The sequence below is a fragment of the Lacerta agilis genome, chromosome 3 (assembly GCF_009819535.1).
Source record: "Lacerta agilis isolate rLacAgi1 chromosome 3, rLacAgi1.pri, whole genome shotgun sequence".
NCBI lineage: Eukaryota > Metazoa > Chordata > Lepidosauria > Squamata > Lacertidae > Lacerta > Lacerta agilis.
Window position 1 is genome coordinate 102,142,270 of NC_046314.1, and position 23,702 is coordinate 102,165,971.

Consider the following 23,702-nt stretch of genomic DNA (forward strand, 5'->3'; position numbering starts at 1 on the left):
AAGTAGATAAATAAGTACCGCTCCGGCAGGAAGGTGAATGGCATTTCCATGCGCTGCTCTGGCTTTGCCAGAAGCGGCTTAGTCATGCTGGCCACATGACCCGGAAAAACTGTCTGCAGACAAACACCAGCTCCCTCGGCCTGTAAGAGATGAGCTCCACAACCCCAGAGTCGTTCACGACTGGACTTAACTGTCAGGGGTCCCTTTACATTTACCTAAAAAGCCCCAGACATTGTCATCTTCCTCATAGCTTCACCCCCTAATCGTTTTGGTTGCTGTTCCTGAACCTTTTCCAGCTATGCATTATCCTTTTTGAGGTATGGCCACCAGAATTGTACACAGCATTTCAAAGTGTGGCTGTACCACAGATTTGCATAATGACATGATATTGGTAGTTTTACTTTCAACCCGTTTCTGAACGATCTTTAACATGAAATTCACATTTTCACAGCTGCTGCATGCTGAATCAAAATCTTTGCCATGACCACAAGGGTCCCCGTCAGTCACTGCCAGTTCAGATTCCCTGAGCATATTTGAGACTTTAGGAATTCTTATTTTTTGCTCCACTGTACATCACTTGCTTACATTGAAAAGCATTTGCCATTTTTATGCCCATTCCCCTAGTTTTGCGAGTTCCTTATAGAGCTCCTTGCAATTCCTGAATAATGCAGTGTCATAAAGACGACTTCCCACCCCTAACTCCAGATAATATATCAACTAGTCAAAAAGCACAGGCTCCAACACAGATCCCCGGAGGAACCCTCTTCTTACAGCCCTCCACCGTGACAACTGTCCATTTATTCCTATTCTGTTTCCTGATCTTTAACCAGTTATTGATCCAGAACATGCCCCCCACCCACCCACCCCATGCATTCACTTCAGCTGGCAAGCATAGGAATCTTTAACTGAATGCTAGGCTGTGAATCTTCCATATCCCCTGAGGGAGAGTAAGAAAGAGAGAGATGTGTCACTACTGATGCCACAGATCAGTTTGTGGTAATAACACGTGCACTTCCAAGTCAGGTTATTAGGTCTGCCAACACTGCCTAAAGGCAAAAGAACTGCACCATTCATGAGACAGACAGAACAAGACACAAGAAGTGCAATAGTAATGGAAAGGAGGTCACTGCACTGCACACTCAGGAATTAGCAGTTCATTACATACAGAAAAAGGAGAGGAAAAATAGATCCCTAAGTTTTATACGTTATTGAACAACTGGTTCCTTTTGCTGAAATAAAACTAACTGCAATCTTTTCACTACTGATGAAGTAAGAAGAATCAGACTACTGCAGGGATAGACATGTCTGTACATGCCCAGAAGAGAAGTACTGTGTTAAGTCCTTCCCTGTCTGCTAAGTTACAGTGTCATCCTTCTGCTTTCAGTAACAAAGTACAGGGAACAGTTATGAAGTATCTGGCTCTCAATAGTTAAAAGCAAGCAGAATGCTGTCTTGTAGCCCAAATTCTGTGAACCACCAAATGAAGTGCAGTAAATAAATGTATTAAATAGGGTTGCCATTTTTCTCAGGAAAATCAGCAAAAATGTCACTGCTGCCGTGGGCTGCCATACGTCTGGACATTTCACCAATTTCCGCCCAGACACTGCTTGCAGCTGCAGTATTCCAGATATGTCCGGGAAATTCTGAATGTATAGCAACCCCATATTAAACAAAATAAATTCCACAGAATTGTGATCATTAGGCAGCTGCACTACAGTAGCAGGGAATCTACACATTTGGAGACACTACCACTCACCAAAAGCACTAGCAGCCAACAGGTAACTAGATGCAAGGCATTGGTGCACGTGGATCAAACACATGTGGTGTCTCCTCCAGGTTTTGACTAAAAACCAAGCATACCTTTACCAAAAACTACCAAAGCGTTGCCAACTTTTCCACTTGGCCTTGCCAAGCACATTGAGACTTGGCAGTTCAAGCTTTTCCCACCATCTCCTCTCCATACCAGGAAAACACTTTACCTGCTTAATTTTCCAGTAATAAGCTGCTGGTAGAGTTACTGGAGCAGGGCTAGCAACAGACATGCATCCTTTATTTAAAGTGAAGACTTCCTCTGGCACACTGCTCACAAAATTATAAAAGTGCACCATAGCATAGACCACAAAAGTTCAACCACCATATGAACAGAAGTATTGGGAAGAAAAGAAATAAATCAGTTCTTAAGCTCTACCTACTATTCCTTCAGACAGTAAATATATACCCTTCCCCAACTTTGAATTCGTCATTTTAAAGTGTAGAGTTGTATTCAATACAGCGCTACTGCAAACATTTTATCAATGCAAGCTGACTGTTTTGTTTTTCTACTGTAGCCTTCTTCCACCTGGTGCTCTCCAGATGTTTTGAACTACAACTCCCCTCAGCTGGAGCTAATAGAACAGGCATTGGCAAACTTTGCCCTCCAGATGTTTTGGGGCTACAATTCCCACCATCCCTGACCACTGGTCCTGTTACCTAGGGATCATGGGAGTTGTAGGCCAAAAACATCTGGAGGGCCAAGTTTGCCTATGCCTGTAATAGTAGAGGGCACAAGGTTAGGGGGAGGCTGTTATACTAAGACACACAGCCTTTACCACTGAACTTACAGAGTTTCTGATATCAAAGCTATTGATTATCCAAGTTTACCTGTCACTGAGCTGACTGAATAGTTTCATTCCCTCCTCCCTGCACAGACACTTATAAGATATACCAGAATACCCCCAAACATTACAACAGAGGAAAATGGCAATACATTCCCCACCCTTGTTATGTTTTGCTGTTGAGCCACACTCCTGAAAAAGCCCTCCGGGTCAAACTAAAGTATCTATGTGAAACACAGAAACAATTGCCATACTTTAATAGGGGAGAAAAGCAGCAAAGGGCAATTTTGACTGACATAAAGCCCCACAAAGAAATCTCTCCACCCTACCCCATCCCAGTTGCTCTGATAAAATTTGCAAGCTCGACCAACTGCTTTTCAGTAAAACCAACCATAGTTTGCTTTTTTAAAGTTAGGGGACTTCTTAAAAAGCAGCTTTATGAGATTCTTTCAATTGGTACTGAATGAAAACTGGAAAGAACACCAGTATGTGCACACACAGTTCTGGCTTTCAGTAAACATCCCTCTGAATGCCACTGATAAGGAATTTCTACATTATGGTGCAATTTTTTTACTCCTAGTCACAATACGTAAACATGCAAGTACATCAAGTTGAGTAATAGGGCCTGGGCAGGGCCATCTTATACGTTACATTACACTGGGGACTGGGGAGAGAAGAAGAGATGGTGCTGCTACCCCAGCAGAATGACTGCACAACCCAGTGAATGCTCAGCTCAGTGCAGGAAAACCCACAAACAGAAAATACAAAGGCTGCAGGAGAATGACGCACCCACAGTGTCCCCAGAAACACTGCCAGCACCCACCAAACAGGCATTTTGCCACCATCAACACTCTTCTGCAAACACACACAAGGGGGCCCATGAACTCACCTCGAGCTCCTTGAATGTGGGATATATTTGACCTGAATTAATATAAAAAGTTGATGTGCTATAGGAAGAAAAAACCCAAACAGTTTATAAGTAGATGAGTGGGTGAAGCAGGCTGCATCTTTCTGCAAATTCGGCACACCTGGTGAAGTTTGACACCTTTATGGACAAGGAACCAATGCCTTTGTTGTGTGTGCTTTCACCAGCCAAAACTAAGAATACTCCTGTTTGGGCATACAGGGCTGCAGCAAAGAGATTAAAAAATTAAGTTACCCTTCTTGGACTGTAGGAAGCATTAAATTCATCTCCAATGCGCTGTAATTCCCGTGCAATCCATATTTCTGGCCGTATATCTTCAGGGATTGACCGTGACTGCCACCTGGAAGCTGGATCAAAGCAACATAAAAACAAATGCTTTTAAAAATTCCCAAAAGATACTTTCCCCCATCCCTCTCCCACTTTCTCACATGCATGCATCCAAAGGTTCTACATTAGTTTTCTGACTGAATTACAAGAATGAAAATGACAGCTCTAAAGAGACCCTGAAAACTTTTCACTGAGCTAGTCACGAAGAAGCATGGGATTATATTTTACATTGAAGTTACCATGGCATCAGAAGCTTCAATTCCTTGCTTACTAAATCCACGACTGCCAATGGGCTTTCATATGCTACCTCCCCACCCAGAGAAAAATAGTAACTGATGTTCTCTAAGACTTAAATGACCTGCATAGAACAGCAAACCCTCAAAAACATCCAGTGAAAGCGTGTAGCAACACATAGATTTACAAATGATCAGAGAATCAGAATCTGATCAGAATTTCAATACTGAAGGATTATGTCCCCCAACAGAAACCATGAAGCAAAAGCTGAATTTACCACAAGCAGTTCCAAGTATTCCCATGTCATCCTGTACCATGGAACCCCTGCCCAAAAGCACCCACAATGCACTGATCTCCCTGCCCCTTCTCATTCCTAGTAAGCACATCAGCACACCTGTGTTGTGGCTCCACCCCACTGGGTGGGCCCCTTCTGTGCCCCTCATAAAAGGTAACAGGAGTACAACTCTCAAATGCAAGAGCAAGATTTGCTTCTGCCTCTTGGAGGGCTCTGATACAATGTTCAACTCTGTCAAATAGGTTTATAAGGTATTAGGAACTGGTCTTCTTGTACATCATGCACATCGATGGTATGCTATCTTTCATAGGACAGGTACCAGAAACATCCAAAAAGCAGTAAACAGAGCAGTAGAAGGGACAACCTAGTTCAAACCAAAGCAAGGATTTCTTATGTGTGCATAACCTTGCTCTTTAGAAGGAAAAGACTGATCTAATTAACAAGACAATTCAAAATGGGAATGTATAAAGTGTGATTGCAGTACATTGCATGCCTTTCCTATTTACAATGGCAAGGGAAGTTTCAAGACATCAACTAACACGGTCAAGATGTTCTTAGACTTCAACTCCCAACCATCATGGCCAATAGCGAGGGATGATGGGAGTTGAAATACAGCAATTTCTGGTGGGCACCGCTTGGTCACTGGTGCTATTAAGTATTACCTCATTCCCCCCCCCTCCCCTGGCTCAATTTTTGCACATGAACAAGAACAGTCAATACTCGCCTCAAATATTAAGTGTAGTAACTGACTCATGTTTTTGTCATTAAGCATGAAGCAAAATGGAATCACTGCCCAATACCTTCACTGGCCCTTCAGTATCAAGGAGTAATTCATTTAGAGGGAACAACAGGGTCATTCAGCTTGTGTTCGGTATACAGTACTAGAAAAGCTGACAGAAAGATTACCAGACACCCACAGAAAATGCTTCACTGCATAGCATATCGCGGACCAGTCTATACATGCCAGCATGGGTCTGCCAGACTTATGTAGAAGATAGGGAGGGGACTCTCTGATTTTATGTGCCCAAGGTTGAGAGTAACAGAACTCTCCACATGACTGCCACTTGCTTTCACACAGCCTCTCCGCCTTAGCCATTTTTCTCCCAGCCAGACCAATTTCCCACACTGGAGACAGAGTGAGAGAAAAATGACATCCGGGGACAAAATGCAGAGAGACAAGTTGTGCTTGAGGGGAGGAATTCCATGTCCCATGTCTACATGCCCCTTTTGCACTTTAAATCAGACACACTTGAGGGATTTATATGTAATTATGTTTTTGACATCCAAGGTGGCCTTTATGTCCAACAGCCACTTTTCAGGTTGGACTACAGCTGTATATTTAAACTATGAACACATGCCTCTCTATAACCAAATATTAAATGGAAATATTTGAATCCTTTTTCAGCAAGGAGAATGCAATGTGCACTACAGAACCCATGATTAACTGCACTGAAGTGTCATAGCGCACAATGAGGAAATCTTCAGTTTTCCAACTGAACAAGGTATCTTTTGTTTTTTACTTGTGCATAAGGTGGGAGAAAAAAATTGTTAGCTTTTTTAAAAAAAAGCTGCTTTAGGATCTGTTTGGACTATAGGTGGACCCTTAGGGCCAAACTACACAGTTTCTTTCCTTCAAAATGCAGCTTCCCATGTATGGGTGGGCACAGACATTTATGTGAGAGATTTGGATAGCAGTTATGGTGTAGGGAGCATGGGTTAACCATAAGCCCCAAGTCAGTTCAATTTCCCAACTTAAAAATCACACACAACCCAAACTGCTGTTTGCCCTGTTACTCTCTTCCCCACACATTAGAGCACCATCCAAATCCTGTACGCTACTCTCAGCACTCTTTTGTTTATGAAGGGAACTTGGGTATGTAATGTAATTTGGCTCTAAGTAGTATCCCTTAGCAGTGACATTACAAAGAGTGATCCTTAGTCAAGCAAATGGAGAGTGTATTCTAAAGCACATATTACACAAGGAAGCATTATTAATTAAAAGCAGCAGATATTAATGCTAACCATGTACAGCAAGAAATGCCATATAATTTGGAGAGCAAAATGAACAGCTTTCGGCACATAAATACCAGCATTTGAGATGACTGTATGAACATCTATCCAAGATTATTTCAATCAACACAGTACTACCACTGCAGGGGTTCTGGTGGGATTACCTTTTGAGTGCTTTTCAGTTCTATGAACCTAGCCTGACTCCCCCCCCCCTCAACATGAAATGAGAATGTAAGCAAGCATGACAGCACTTTTTACACAAAGTATTCCACAAACTTGGCATTAAAATCATAAAGGGATCATAAGGGAATACTCATAGCTTCCAATCTCAAAACAATCAAAAGCTAGCAGAGCAGTGAAAACGTTAAGCAAATGTGCCTGGCTTCAATCTGTATGGAAAAATTACTTCAGAGCCAGACTAACATTTGCTTGGCTTACAGATGTATTGTTTTCACATTATAGTAGTGAAATAACCGATCGGTTTTCAAAACAGACTTTGCATCAGGCCCAATTTTACTCACTTGCTTAGCTGCTGAATTTCATTCAGTAAAGTCCTTGCAATACTGGGCTTACTCTGCTCCTAATCTTCTAGACGTTTTAAAAGACAAGTGTAGGGAGCCAACCAACAACACTGATATTGCCATAGCAAATCTTAAGAGAGTTCTCCACAGATGACATGTTATAATAATAAATATTTGTTCCCACACCCCACAAGCTATTTCGCTCTGATTTGATCATCACAAAGCATACCTGAGCAGGTAACTCTCCAAATGTGCAAATGTAGAGGGACTACAAACTAGTCACACAGTTCCTGTGGAAATCAGTGCAGCTCTCAAAGGCTTATAATGGAGAAGACATGGGTGAATCCAAGGATTTAGGCTTGTGCAATGGAACTCTCTCCCTCCCCTGACTCCCCAAATCTACTCCAAAGGATTGGGGGAGAAGTTCACTGCAAAAGTGTAAATCAGCACACTAACATAATGAGAGACTTAGCACTACTTAGGATACAAGCCATAAAAATAACAATCTAGCACTAAAGTCACACTCACAGCAAGGAAAGTTTAAAAAGAACACATACCCTTCACAACAAAAGCTCGAATTCCTACTCCAAATGGACCAGATCCATTTAACTCCATAGTAGTACAAAGAAAAATCCCAGGAAAATCTCAAACTACAAATGCCACTCAAGCAAATTCTGATACCCCATGTCATATGTAACTTACACACACCCCACATTGCCACCCGGTGCCAGCTAAAACACTTTGATGCCCAAGGCAGAAAATTCAACTGGCAAAGCTGACAGGCACTAAACAAAGCCACAAATGTGGTGAAAAGGGACATCTAACTACCCATTAGCATTTCCTGCCACAAGACCAAGCAGAACCAAATCTTGTAGCAACTTGGCCAAAAATAATCTCACTCTGCCAACGGGAAATATACAGAGGTAGGTGCCTCAGCACCCTGACAAATAATGGACAATTTCAGACAAATTCTCCCCACCACACTCCACAATCTTTTTATGAGTAGCCAAGAGGTATGTGGGTAAATTCATACTGATCAGATGAAGGCACCACTGCCATTTTGCACTGGAAAATGTGCTGCAACATTTCCATAGTAGTTTCTCACACAGAAAACAAGTTTCCCATGCAATAGTAATTTCTGTGTTGGAAATTGTGCACACTTGGCATTTTATTTGCCATGCTTAGTTCCACACCTTTTAGCATTTTATTCTGTGTGCCTATTTTGAAGTCATTGGTGTAGGACAGGAACGGGGAGACTGCGACCTTTCAAATGTCACTGGGAACTACAACATGGCCTAATGATTGGCCATACTGACTGGGGCTGATGAGACTGAGTCCAACAACTTCCTTTGCAAAACTACCCAATTGTCAAAAATTATTAGAAAAATAACAATGCTTTTAAGACTTTGGCAAGAACAGTTTGTTCTTCTTAGCTAAGTTCTGTATCAGAAATAAAGGCAGAAAATTACTTCTAAACCAAACACTCACAACTGGCAAGTCCCATTTTGCATATTACACAGAAGTCTCGACATAACAAGGTCCTCCAGGAAGAATGTTCTTTTCTCCTGAAAAGCCACCTGCTTAGACTTTCTACATAACTTGACAAGATGTTAGTTTCACATAAGCACACAAAAGCAGAACTGTCCAACCAACTAGCCTAAGAAATCTAAGTGTGTCATGGGACCTAAGGGACTGCATGCATATCAAAAACCTATATTGACTTCAAATGACAGGTTCTGGAAGTAAAGAAATTAATATAATGTTTCATGTGGTTAATAGTGAAATCAATCTGAGGGTTTCATAAATAACTTTCTGTGGTACTGCAAGATCTACGATCAGTAGCATCAAGTCATTTAGCTAATACAAAGTGGAGATACAATATCAACATTCATATTTAATATGATCCACTTGAAACACACATGGCTGAAACCATATTCAAACAATGCAGGTTATGTTCCCTCAGTATTACTATACAAAAGTTTTATATGTAATATATACAGTCACTGCTGCAGAGCAAGGACGCCCAACATGCATACTCTGTATCACTTGTCTCTTAAGACACACCATGCAAGATCTTGAGAGCCTCAGTTCTGCTTTAGACAATCTCCACTGGAGAGACTTAAACAGTCAAACATACCAGCTTCCCAGATACCCAATCACAGCTCTCAGTGGGTGATAACCAAGTCATATTCAGAGCAGACCCTTTGAAATCAATAGGCTTAAGATGTGCAAGTACATTTAGTTTAACAGGCATACAGTACTTTGAGTAGTGACTAACACTGATTATCGCCCATTAATTTCAATGGGATTGGCTCAGGAAAATCTACCCAGTCCGGCACTGAGTGTCAAATATTGGCCATCAAATTTAAGTTAATTTCTAAAGGGTTTTATATCTTGTATCACCTTCCCATTTGTGGTCCGTCACCACCACCACCACCACTACTTCACCATTTGCAAATCTCTTAGGTCTTTTTTTGTTCACGAGTATATGAATTGCGAACATTTTATTTGCATTGTACTCAACTATATCTATTTTTTCTGTAAGCTACCTTGTGTTCCTGTCTAAAAAGGTGCAATATAAATAAATATAACTACTACTACTACTAGTGCATACACATACATACACACACACATGCACGCGCGCACACACACACACACACAGAGTAATAACAAATCATAATACCAGTTAGACTTGAAATAACTATTTGATTTTTCTCAAACACCAACCACACTTATTTCAATACTTTTAAACCTTCATCCTTACAGATACCAGGGCATTGTGCAAAATGCATGACTAAACTCATCATAACCAGATAAAATACAGTAATAACAAATCAATCGATGAAAAAGCCCGTGAAGCAGTTAAAAAAACCCTTAGAGCTAATTAATAGCATAACCAACATTTAAAATGTCTGAGTAAATAATAAAAAAGGTTTTCACCTGGTGCTAAAAGGATTATATTGTCCAGCACCAGTTGCAATCTATGGGGAGGGTATTCAGGGTGCCACCACAGAGGAGGCTTTCTCCTTTGTTACCACATAATGTTCCTCTGCTGGCAAAGATACTCATACGACAGCATTTTACAAGCACTCATTGCTTGGCAGCAGAACGACTCAGGTGTAACTGTTCAATTCTGAAACTGTGCCAGCATAAAATGCACAATACAGGGCATCATCAGAGCCATTACACTAGTGATGCAATGATGTTACTCTCACACAGCAGCTGCACACATCATCAAAATGGTTTACAACAAGGTTGCAAGAGGTTCAAAAGGGACACCACCAGTGTGGTGTAGTGGTTAAGAGCGGCAGACTCGTAATCTGGGGAACCGGATTCGAGTCCCTGCTCCTCCACATGCAGCTGCTGGGTGACCTTGGGCTAGTCACACTTCTTTGAAGTCTCTCAGCCCCACTCACCTCACAGAGTGTTTGTTGTGGGGGAGGAAGGGAAAGGAGAATGTTAGCCGCTTTGAGACTCCTTCGGGTAGTGAAAAGCAGGATATCAAATCCAAACTCTTCTTCTTCTTCTTCTTCCAATCATAATAGCTAGCTAGGTTAGGATTTCCAAGTTCATACATTTGGCAGTAGTGCACAGTACTACAGACTGATACTAAATAGGAAGAGCAGTATGCATCTAAACAGGCTTACAGGACCTTGCGCTCCCAATATGAGTTCATTCCTGAATAAAATTGAACATCTAAAAGGAAGTGCAGATGTTCTACACCCATCAGGCACTACTGACATAACATGAGAGTCTCCAATAGGGAAGTGGTAGACAGCTCATTTGTGCTCTTTGTATTAAACAAGAGAAGTTCTATGCAGCTCAGAGTGTAGACCCAAAGGTGTTTTTTTTTGGGGGGGGGTGTTAAAATATATACACACTTGGTATTCACATTAAAACACAGAAAAAAGTAAACTAGGCAGTGGCGTGTTGGCTTCTTGGAAGAGAAATAAAAGACGTCAGGAACACTTTGACGTTGTTCATGTGAATATGACAATTCATGTAGTCACATTAAAGACAGCACATAAAACATGCCATAAATCTTAAGTAACGCAGCTGAGCTCTTTATGCTTCTAGAATAAATTGCTTACTTCCTTTACCAACTGAATAATTTCCATCAGTGTTCTAGATTTATCTCAAATAGCTACTGGCAAAATAGGAAAAGTAAATATTCCTCATATTCTTAGTGTTTGTATAATACTGCATCACAATAGCTGCAATATTTGGTTTAAAGTCCCTGTTTGGAAACAGAGAATCTCAACTTTCACTTAATCAAAAAGTGTTTAAATCATGAAATTGCTGAGAACATCCGTAAAAGACTAGAGTGCCTTTAGCAACACAGAAACTAAATATACAAATCTTTGTACCATGCCTGACTCATAGTTTCTGTACAGTTGAGGTTGACAGCACAGTATCAATATGAAACTAGTCTATACCCAAAAACCTCATATACCATACAAAGCTGTACTATACAATGTAAACAGAATTCTGTCAAATATGTATTTTTATCAACAAACATATGTTTACTGCCCTATTCCAGCACAGATGTATCAAAGATGTGAATATACATTTATTCAGAAAAAATTCAGAAAGTTTTCCTCAATCTTTGCAGATACATAATGAATCCAAGTTAGCCCTGCCCGCATTTTTTAAAAAAATGTCAAAAAGACTTGCAGCATATATCCAGCTACCTTAAATTACTTACTTCTCTTCCTATTACTTCTCTTCATAAATGGTGTCCAGCTCTACAGTAGAGTCACACTTTTAACAACATCCCAAGGCTTCTGGAAGCAGCCACGAACAGCTGCGGGAACTAACAACTCACACTTCTTGTTAAGTTCTAAAGTACTTTTTCTCTGCAAACACTGCTTGAAACCAACCTTAAAGCACAATAATGATAGTGTAAGGTGGCTCAAAATCACCACCAATATTGTTGGGGGGGGGGGAACTATTTTCTCTTCTCCCATTTCTTTAGGGTTCTTTTCTTAGTCTATGTGTCAAATTGAAAACTTGTTTAAATGCCAGTCGTCACTGATTTGTTAAAATCTATTCAAGCCTTCATAAATGCCCACATCTTTTTTATAGATTGAGGTAAGGGTCCCCATATGATTCGCCCACACAACTTAACACAAGCAAATTCTCACATCAAGGCAAGAACTTAGAATGTTAGATATCACTAGCAACTAAGCTAGTTCAACTAAGAGATGTTTGCTTCATTATTCTAAGCCGTAGCCTATTGTATCCACCCAGAATTGCAGCAAGATTTCTAGTTTCATTGCATTCAATTACAGACCAAGTCCCAGACACAACCTATTATTATTTGTTTCCAGAGCTATACAGAGACATATATTTCAAATAACACATCATCACTAAGCATATCAATCCCACCCCAAATTCACAACTAAGAAACCATTCAATTTTCTTTAGAATATGGAAGTCTTAAAATAGGTAAGAAAAACTAGTTGCATTTTTTTTCTTTGCAGGCTAAATATGGATGAATATTAAGGCAAGCTGAGCAAACCACTTGCAGGGAGTAACCCACTTTCCGCCTCACGCCATCTCCTCCCTGATTTTCTCCACAGAATAGCGCAGAATGAGCAAGAAATAGCAGGAGAGTTGGCTGAGAGGTCATTTAGCTGCCTGCGGAGCAAGCAAAACGTTGGCTGTTTCCAGCTGCCAGCACATGTTGGACTGGAGTCAGAAGGACCTCTAGTGAACTCCAGGAAATGTAGCAGCAGCATCCCAGGAGTGGGAAAGGAAAACACTGCTACAACTCTATTTGATGAAAGCTGCATTCCATTAAAATCAGCTGAAGCTCCTTTATTGGAACAGTGAAAAATACACATTTATTAGAGATGCTGCCGAAACTCAAAATTAGTCAGTTCATATGTCAAATCTACTATGTTCAAACGTCCTATATAGCAAGACCTGACTTTGATCCAACATATAAAATATTGAAGTAATTCCAACCAAGATTATGAGTTATATTATTTTCTGCACCTGCATAGTCTGCATGTGTGGGATGGATGGGGTGGGTGTCCTAGTAAGCTTACAATAATGCAAGGTAACCCAAGGAAGCTTTAACCTTTAAAATAAACTTAATGGTAAAAGCTACAATGCTCATGCAGTGTTGTTTCCAGTACAAAAGATATTAATTATGGTTGGGTTTTTTCCAAAGTTAGTCATGCTCAGTGTAGACCCACTGAAAATAGTGCATCAAACTTAGTAATGACTATTAAGTTCAAAGGGTCTACTCAGAGCATGACTAAAGCTGGCTGCAATCGAATTGCTGCCCCCATGGCAAGGGTTATTTCCAGCCCCATCTTGAAACCACACAACAGGAGCAGGAACACTTCCTTAGCCTCTTAAAGGCCTTTACCTTTAAGAAAAATTTAAAAATATACTGTAAAGGGGGGGGGGAAGACTAAAGCACCTTTGGACAATATCATGCTACAAGTTTAAATTTGAAGAAAATAGGGGTGGTATTCAACTATGTTTTACTCAGGCTGAAATTAATGAGCCTAATTTAGTAATGGGCCTACTCTAGAGTAAAATTACTTGACTACCACCCAAGATTTCAAAGGAGTAACAGAATGAGTAACTCATGCAAGCAAATTACGACACTGTCAATTCACCCACTATTTATTTAAATTAATTTTTAAAATAAACACCCAATAAAAAAATTATATATAAGAACACCTGCATATACATGATGCAGACAAAAAGAAATCAAACAGCTTGCTTATACAATATGAATGCCATCATTAGATTTTTTTGAAGGGCCTTCTTGGTGGCTGATCCCAGACTTTGGAAATCCCTTCCTAAAGATGTTAAGACTGGATCCCTCCTTGTTGTCTTTCCACCGGCACATGAAGACCTTTTTATTCCAACAGACCTTTAGGAAATGACTGTTTTTAAAGAAAGGTCTGGTGCTGTGATGTTCATATTGTTGTTGTTATTCTTATTTTTTATAAGATTCGTTTTTATATTGTTTGAATTTTATTAGTGATTAAATACTTTTAAATGATTTTATCTTGTTTATCACTCTTCTATTTTAGCTGTGTTCTGTATTTTTATTTGTAAGCCACCCTGAATCCCAAACCAGGACAAAAGCAGGATGTAACATTTTATTTGTTTGTTATAATAAAAAAACACTACCTAAAGGACTGTCCATGCTGCTGCAGTCATTTAGACCTTGCTTCTCACTAAAGTGATACAGCTGTGTCTAGCCTGTTTGACTTAAGGTTGAAGGTAGAGAGTAGCTCACATAACTATGCCTCCACACAAAGAAGAAATTGCTCCAGAGAAAAAAACAGGCACCGAGAACAATGAAACCAAGTCTATAACCTTCCCCATGATTTCCATATTCCATATACTGCAAATTTCCAGTATGAAGAAGCATGCACATTGGCAATCTGATGTGGTGGTACTGTCTAAACAAAAGGCTCATCACATAAAGGACAAGTAAAATAGAATTTACAATAAGAGCAGTATTATAGTGAAAGTTGTTATGTTGGGCTTGAGTTACCTTCTCGTGGACTCTAATCTAAATAAATCACATTTCTGAAGATACCACCCAAATGTAATTCAGATATCAGGATCCTGAAGTAGGTTATCCGAAAAGAAAACAAACACACAAACATCTCTTCCCCTGGTTAGATGTGGGCACCAGATGTGCACCTTTCTTCTTCAAATGTTACACCAGAACTCCAAAAAGAGGATGCACAAGTCATTCATACTTCTGCCCTCCCTAAAAGGTATTAATCTCAGAATCCACTCAGTTATGACACCGAACTTATACCCTAAAATGCAGTATCTACACCAGGCATCCCCAAACTCGGCCCTCCAGATGTTTTGGTACTACAATTCCTATCGTCCCTGATTACTGGTCCTGTTAGCTAGGGATGATGGGAGTTGTAGTCCCAAAACATCTGGAGGGCCGAGTTTGGGGGTGCCTGATCTATACAATCAAGGCCTTAGCTGCTATGGTTCCAGAGAACTTCAACTATATAATGGGTTGAATCCAGAGTTGCCAAGAGCAGAACTCCACTAATTGGACGCTTCTACAGGCAGAACAGGAGAGATGACTCTCAACAATTTCTCCTTCCTCTTGCAGTGCTCCCCCCCTCAAAAATTGTAGCCGTCTGGGGTACCATCCAGACCAGTGTGGGAGGCCACTGAGGGTAAGTGGATATAGTTGAAAATCACCTGCCATCACCACTTCATCCTTTGGGGAGCCTGCTGGAATAGAATGAATTTCAGAAATGAAATGAGCCCTTCTGCTCACAGAACAGCAGCTCTCAATCTGTACTAAGCTGTGCTCGAAAGAATCTTTAGTTGACTTAGTTTTAAGTCAACTTCTAGGAAGATGAGATTGGAATGGTGTCCATTTCATGAATTTCTAAAAGAATTAAAGAAAAAGATTTTTCCCTTTCTCAAACACAAAGGAAATGCAGTATGGGGGTATAATTTAGGATAAACATCTCACAGCAATCTGAAGATCTCTGAAGATTGCATATTTTGTCCAAACCAAGCATTCTCTTCTAGTGAGCTTATGAAACTTGCAATAATCTCAAAATAAATAAATAAAGTAATAATGCTAAAAGGGCCTTAGAGGACATTTTACTATTTGTTTTAACACATTTTTTTATTCTACCCCTCATCCTTTTTTATTTCAGGGCAATGTAACAAATACCGTAAAAAATAAGATCCATAAAAATGCTTTGCGCATTTGCAACCACTGTGTACATATTTTGTACTGCAATGGCCTATATCTGAGTTTACTGTTCAAACAGACTGTTTAACATGCAGTTTTGTCTCCTTTTCACAAATATTATACTTTTTAAAATTGACATATAAACAAATTGACTTCTACTGAAAACAAGTCAAACTTAAAATCAACTTTCACCTGGAATATGAAGAAAGGGAAGTGGTTACATAAACTGCACAACACAGAAATTTCCCCTCCCCTTCATCACTGTAAACTGAGATGTAAACTTTGCCTGAAGCTACAAAAAGAAAAACCTTCACAAGCTAGTAGTGAAGAGAAGAAGCCATATACAAAGTGAAATCTCTGCTGTGCATATGGTCATCATAAAAGGCCATAGGATTAAGCTTCAGAACCCAGATTTCTTTCTGCAGCAGGTGTGCTGCTAGCTTGCCTAGTGAATTCTGAATGTTTCATTCTACATGATCTGTCATGCATACATGGCAAACAACAATCAGGAGCAACCCTTATTGTCAAAGCAGCACTACTTACAAAAAGGTATCTAGCTGCAGACAGGAAAAATCTGAGAATAATCAAAATGTGCACTACCTCCATCTGAAATGGAGGTCTGTCAAACTACACTTTCAAGGCCACCTACTTTCCCACTTCATAAAACAAAATTTGGATACCTGAAGCCATCAAGTCGTGGCCAGTTTGCACATCTTAGCTACAGATCACATATTGCTAAGAAACTGACATGTGACTCTGCCACACCTTCACAAACACATACAAATGGTTGAGCTAGCAGTTCACATTCATGCCCACAGCAAGAAGGAAAAAGGAAGGTAAGGGGGCGGGGAGACAAATGTATGACTTGCAGCATGATATAAGGTTCCAGATGGATAGACCTTATAGAAGTTGCAGAAGCAAGGCAGATGTAGCAACTCCAAACACAATCACCACAGGCAGTTGGGATCATAGCCTTTTGATGTGCATAGGTGACTCAGCATATTCACGCCTCCTAGTCTATTCTAAGTACATGTGAAGGAGGCAGAAGCGGCACCCAAGAAGAACTTAATCTCCCTTGGTAGTCTTCACTTACCAATGAAGGACTGTGCTTATGCATCAGCACAATAGCAGCAGCAGCAGCAGCAATCTATTGCTTGCAAAAAGGAATGCAGGAACTATAAACTATTTTGCTCAGGACAAGATTCAAGCAGCAATCCCATTTATACTATCCGAAGTATACATTCCACTGGCTCCTTAGGTCTGTGCAGGATTGTACTACAATACCACTGATATATAAGCTGAACACATCTGTGTAGTGATCAAATATCAGCCAAGTCACCAGGAATACCAGGTGGCATCTCTGGGTAGTTGCTCCAGGACTCTGGAATTCTTTTCCCTCAGGAGGCTGTTAAATCCTCCTGTCCATCTGCCACAAAAATGTTCAGACTTTTGGGCTGGGTTGCCATTTAGGAGGAGAGGTTAAGCAGGTAATCCATATATCTATCTATTTTTATCTATCTATCTATTTTTATCTATCTATCTATATAATAAAAATGTTTTGACATTTTCATCACTTGCAGTTCCATTCCCCGGTTCCTCAATATATATATATAGAAATAAAATCTAAATAAATAAAAAGTCCAGAGTAGCACCCATTTCTGGTAAAACTGTTTACTTAAACAATGAAGCCATCTATCCTCCCAATGTTCCAAGCAAGGTGGGCTCCCTCTCCTCAAATTGCCACTGCTGGGCTACTCAGGAACCACACTGCCCTGAAGGGAGGCAAGATCTACGGTAGCTTTCAAAAAAGTTCTCCATATAGCATCACTTTGCTGTTCTATTGTATAGTTTTAGTTGATGCTTTTTGCTTTCATGCTTTTATGTAAAAATGTTTTGTGAAGTTTGGATGAAAAACAGTATATAAATTCCTTAAAATAAACACCAGTGATATACTGCTAGAAGCGTTGTTTATTTACATGCTTGCCTTCCAACAGTGTACAAAGTCCCTTTTCACATTTTAACTTCATTCTTTCCTAGGCTTGCCACCTCTCCCCATCCACCCCTGCAGCTTCTCTGTATTTAAACCGCTACGGATGGAGATTAAACAAGTCAGCTCTCCCCCACCACTTGATCTCCAAACTAGGGAAAGAAGCATTGTTCCTCAGTTGAATTTCTACCCATCATACAACTGTTAAAAGGCAACAAAGCATCTTATGTTGTGCAGAAATGGTAACAACTATTCTGTACAGTTCAGCAGCAATTTTATAAAACAAGTTACAAGCAGATTCCACACAAATTCTGCTTTATCGTAGAATTGGACAAGGGTCACACAGTGCAACCCCCTACAATGCAAGTATCTCAACTAAAACCTCCATGCAACCTCTGCTTAAAAACCTCCAGTGAAGGAGAATCCACCACCTTTATTAATGTCATCGCCTTATCACCTAATCAATAGCTGCATAGGTATTTCTCCAAGTGTGTTGAATGTTCTACATTTCCAGCTAAGCCGGAAAAATAAGCTCCAATACGTTTTAAAATATCAGAGCAGTAAGAGGCTATAGCAAACAAGGGATTTTTCTCCCTTCTAGATTCTGATTGGTGGAATTTTCAGGAAGTGCCTTCAGTTTCCATGGTAAAAATGGGAAGATAAACATGCCTGCAATATTGAGCTAAACCATTTTAAAAGGTATATACGCACTTGGCAGTATACTAAGTTAAGAGCATGTCTGTGCTTCGAGCTTTTGATAATCATTGGTTCAATGATGTACAACACAAAATTAGACCACAAAAAGTATCATTAAAAAGGAGCATTCATTTCTCCCCCCTCCCAAGCTACCTCAGCACTCAAAAGAAGAAGAAACCCACCATGCTGAAGCATATTGCACAGGATGGACTTAACAGCTTCTGCAGCCCCCCTTCCCTCATCTAAGTCAAGACAGACATGGGTAACTGGCGGCCTGCCAGATGCTGCTGCACTCCAAATCCCATCATCCCAGACCATTTGGTCATGCTGAAGGGAGGTGGACTCCAATTGAAGGACCACAGGCCCCTCACCCATCTTTGCTTTAAGTGATCTGTACATCCCACTGGGAGAATTTGCATATTTAACACAAAACCGTTAGGATAACTCCTGCAAGGACAGCAGTTTTTTACTTCCATTGTAGGTTAACCAGTTAGCATTACATCTGAACCCTAAACTGATGTTAATTTCAACCATAATTGAAAGGGGCATCAAAGGTAACCTAGCCCAACTCCCTGTCAATGCAAGACGTTCATACTACAGTATCTGAAATGGATGGTTTGAATTTGGCTTGTCCCAGCAAACCATAGTTAATATTAACCAGTTTTTCAGGTTTAGGTGACATGGCAAGCCAGCCTGCGGTTCATTTCAAATGGAAATGAAAGCTTCCAAACTCCTATTCACAGTTGTGTCAGAGGGAGGAGGGGACCACACAGGCTTGAAACTCACCTAGGCTTGTTCAAGTAACACCAAACTATGTCTAAACATTACATCTGAAGCAGCCCATCATCCGTGTGAGGGTTCAACTTTGTTTCATAGTGAACACTGCAGTCTCTTAATTTTAGACTTGGGATACACATGGGGCTGCCAATACCAATCACCTGCACTTTCAGCATTCACTTATTCCAAATCTTGCAATTTACAGGTAATCTAACCTTTTGAACGCCTGAAAACCAGGTATGCAGTGAGAAGCCGATTCCAGTCACTGCATGCCTGGCACCAGCAATTGGCCAGAACGGGTCCCAGTGGCCCAACTGATCCAAGCCATTTGCATCACCATTCATGGACCTCTGCCAGATGCTTTTCAGCAGTGAGTAGTAGTGCTGCCTTTGAACAGGAGCCAAACTTGGCTCCCATCCATGGTGACTGTCCATCATTTTAAGACATGCAAAATGCAATGCCCTGGCACATAGGTCTATGGCATTGTAATTTCACAGATCTGTAATCCACATGGGACACCAAAAGATTCAATTGATCTATAGGCAGAGGTATTGTGTTTTGGGTAAATTAAGATGGCAGATGGCCACCATGGATGGAAACTGGTGTAACTTCCAGTCAAGAGTGCCACTGCTTGTGTATTACTGGAAAATGTCTAGGTGCCTTGTGGAGGGTGATGACTGACATGCAGAGGCTACCTTCCTGCGCTTCTAAGCAATGGCTGAAAAAAGCATAGGCAGCAGGTTAGATGTTTTGATGACAATCTTCAACTTAGGACCAAGTTATATAGGACACTAAGCACATCATTTTCTGTTTTCTGCATGTTTTTAAAACAGTGACTAGGAGGAACGATGGGGGGCGGGGGCTGATGAGAATGTGCTGGAGGGAGCATTTCCACCACTACTGCAGTGCAGTGAAAATCTCCCCACCCCACTACTATTTGCTCCAGTAAAAAAGTTTCCATTAGCATCAATGAAAGTTTCACTTCTAGGATCAATACTAAGGGAGCAGGGGCAACACACCAGAGGAAACTGTTCAACCCCCTTCCAGCACACCACAGTGCCAATCCTGATCAGCCCTACTCCATAGTTGTTTAGTACTGTAAAAACATTCATGTTACAAGTGGCACATTTAGTGTCATGTACAGCTTGACCCTTACTTCTTCCAGAGTAGCCTCACTGAAATTACAGTACTCCAAATAAAAGGGTGGAAGAATCATAGTGCCGCTTAATATACAGTAAGTTCCTGATTTACTGGGAAATATCCCAGAAAAGCAGTTTCTTTTTGACTTCTTGGCATACTATTCCTATAGCATATACAGGGTGTGTGTAATCCCTAGCATTTATTTAGCACTTTACCCACTAAATTTGTCAAACCACACAGTTATATTACCCCTATACCACAGATAGTATGCCTCTCAGCCCCAGCTACTGGAGAGCACAAGTGGAGAGACTGCTATTTCCTCTGTCCCGATTCTGGGCTTCAACAGGCATTTGGTTGGCCACTGTGGGTAACAGCATGCCAGATAGGCGACTGGTCTGACCCAGCATGGCTATTCTTGTGTGCTTATGTAATTTGCAAAAGGCCACCTAGCAAGTTCACGACAGAGGAAAGACCTGAACTGGTGGACCTCATGGCTCACAGTTCAGTCTCTCAACCACTACAGTGCACTAACTGACCCCCTTTCAGAGTTCATATAAGGCCAAACACACACAAAGAAATGAAAGTTTCACAGGCAGGCTGAATTCAGAACACAAGTGGAAGTGTTTCTTACCATGGTCTAGCTTACCCATTGCGCTTAGATAATGACTGAAGGCTTGACACGGGGGACTCGGAGTCTGTGTGGCCTTGTCGCAACTCATAGGTGCAGGACTCCTGTCGGTGTCAAAAGAGAAATACCCACTGGAGGATCTGGACAGCAGTGGGGATCTTCTTACAAAAATGAACAACGGGGATCTGGTAGCAAACGGACTAGGGCTGGAGGGTGGTGCCAGTGGTCCTGGAGGACTACTGGGTGATGAAGTGTCCCGCTCGCCCGAATGATTACCTTGGTACACAGTTTGTAAGGAGGTAGGGGCCCCAGGCCGAAGATGCTGAGCTGGCCTTTCAGCAGGCTGCAATTGTCCACCCTCTCTACCGCACTCAGAAGTTAAATCAGAAGATTGTTTTGCCATTGGGCCTTTTATTTGTGTTCTCCCCCTGGAAAATAAGACGAGAAAAAGAGAAAGGCAACTGAAATTACACATAATGTTCACCCAAGACTAGGTAATAGTGGTGGAGTTGCAGTGCAGTCGTTAAGAAATACAATACAAATACAAACCACTGTGTGTTTTCCATCCCCTTTTCATGTACAAATTAACTAGCATGCCAGAATTAAAAATAAAAGTGAGCACTGTTGAATATGTCAACCTGTATTATCCAGTCCAACATCATTCATTAAAAAAGTTTCTCCTGATGAAAAGAAAAACAAGTATAGTACAACAAAAGTTTGAAGACAAAACTTGTTAGCCAGCTGAGCAAGCATTCCAAGTTTGATTGTGGGGGAGGGGGGAGATGGTTCAACTGGCTAAGAAAAGAAAGAAAAACGAATATTAACTTGGATCACCAATCCTCTCCAAGTCATTAGACAGGAGGATCAGATACAGTGTTGAAATGTTAAGTGAGCAGTCGATGCCGTGATTGTGCAGGACGGGGAAGTCGGCCAGGCTCTCTCTCCATTGTTCTACTGAATATGCTGATCACAGCAAGTCTGGAAGGTTTGGCAAGAGCAATCAGTTGTAAAAGTGCGTCACAACAATAGAGTTTGTACACTGCAAAGTGCTCCTCCGTTCACTCCTCCCCTCCCCTCATCCTTTCTACGGCTGGTTCGCCGCCACCAAATCCTTCTCTCTGCTATAGGGCTAAGAAAAAGACGCAAGGAAACGTTTCACTTCGGAACCTTTCGAGACGCCACGGCGACTCTTATTTACATTTTGTTTCGGTCGATGGCAAAGGGGAACAGCAAGAAACGAACCACAGTCGGTCACTCCGGCAGGGAGACAAGAGGAGACACCACCACCCGCTCCAACTCACCTTTATTTACTTTCTTTCCAAAATGTCTAGCGTGACTTGACTAAGCGCTCCATCGTTGCCCGATTGAGACGCAACCAACAACAGGTTGAAGAAAAATGTCAATTTAAAGACGCGCATACAAAAAGTTGGAAAAACCATCACAAGCACGGAACAAAAAGGTGGGGAGTAGTGGGAAAAATAGCCATGCAAAGGCAAATGCCTGGGAAGGAGCTTTGGGGGGAGGGGAGCAGGAGAGGGGGAGGTGGGGGCAACACCCGCGCTGGGACTTGAAAATAAATTCAACTGCAAGCTCAAGTCGCCTCTCCTCGATCTGAAGAGTGCTCGTTGGGAAATGACACCGGTCGGCAGACCGACCGGGAACGTGGAGAACAAATCCCTTCCCACTATGAAACCCAACAAAGGGAGAGCGAGCTCAAGGCAGGAGAATAACAGACCCAGAGACGCGCACACACACAAAGGGGGAGGGGATAAGAAGAAAGGGGTGGAGACACAGGCACGCACACCGAGAGACCCCGGCCCACAAGCCCAACCCACACACACACACACACACACACTCGCAAACGCACCCATCCCCCGGCCGCTACTTACGCTTTATGGCGTCTGAGTCATCCCGAGGCAAACCCAAAACTTCCCCTAGGCTGACCCCGCGCCTCCTCCGCGAAGGCAGAGGCGAAGGGCGACGCGCACAAACATATACACACGCCGCGCGCGCGCCGGGAGAACAAGCTCTCCGCCGCTGCAGCTGCTGCTGCTGCTGCCGCTGCTCTCACCGCACGCACAAAACACAGCCAGCCAGGAGGGCACTGCCGCGCTCTGACCGCTTCTCCAAACACAGGGCTAGGCGCCCGCCCAGTCGCCACTGTAAAAACATTCGCTGAGAATTCGAGGCCAATCCGGAGCGGCAGGGCGGCCGCGCTCCGCCCACCTCAGCGCGAGGGTTGTGTTTACAAACTCAGCCAGAGAAAGGGAGGGAGGGAGAGGCGAGGGCGCGCGCGCACAACCCTGCTCTGCGCCGCGGCCCGCCTTCCTCACTCCCACTCGTCGCCTCCCTCCCTTCTCGCATGTCCTCAGGAGCTTCCTGGAGCCGCTGCCGCTGCGGCACTGGTGGTGGTGACGATTGAGACGTAGTTCTGCTGCAGGAGCAGCAGCCACTCTTACGCCCTGGCACGACGACCCACATTCCACTTTTGTTTTTAAACGGCGGGGGGTGGGGTGGGGAGAACCCTACAAAGAATGTGGAAGGAACACGCGCGCACACACCCGAGAAAACCTGGCAACGCATTTACCGCGGCACCAGTTTTTCGAGGAAGAAAGCTAAGCTTCGTCGGATGCAAAGCCACGGATGCATCGAGAGAATGCCCCCACCTCGTCCGAGCTTCACCCAGAAGACTGGACTCCGCCCTGCTTCTGCTTAGCATCCCTACAAACCCACACCCACAGGCTATTTACTCCCTTAACCGGAGTATCCCCACGCCCAGTTCTCTCACCCTCAGATCACTGGTTTGAAAAAGAATCTGTTACCAATCCAAGGGCAGGCTCCTCTCCTCCTTC

The 23,702-nt window shown here is 42.1% G+C and overlaps 1 protein-coding gene across 8 annotated transcripts in view; it reads right to left on the reverse strand.

Moving 5' to 3' along the window:
• Positions 1 to 23,702, reverse strand: part of BCL2L11 (BCL2 like 11) — a 34,771-nt gene that overhangs the window by 7,775 nt on the left and 3,294 nt on the right. For 2 of the 8 annotated variants that reach the window (XM_033144986.1, XM_033144985.1), the window contains exons 2-3: positions 20,854 to 21,278; positions 3,754 to 3,866 (exon numbers count right to left, since the gene is read on the reverse strand). In XM_033144986.1, the coding sequence (XP_033000877.1) occupies positions 3,754 to 3,866; positions 20,854 to 21,253 (513 nt within the window). In that variant the 5' untranslated portion in view covers positions 21,254 to 21,278. Of the gene's footprint in view, positions 1 to 3,753; positions 3,867 to 20,853; positions 21,279 to 21,399; positions 21,525 to 22,151; positions 22,704 to 22,739; positions 23,100 to 23,702 lie in introns of those variants that run through there. The other 6 variants (XM_033144981.1, XM_033144984.1, XM_033144983.1 and 3 more) reach the window with 6 other exon arrangements.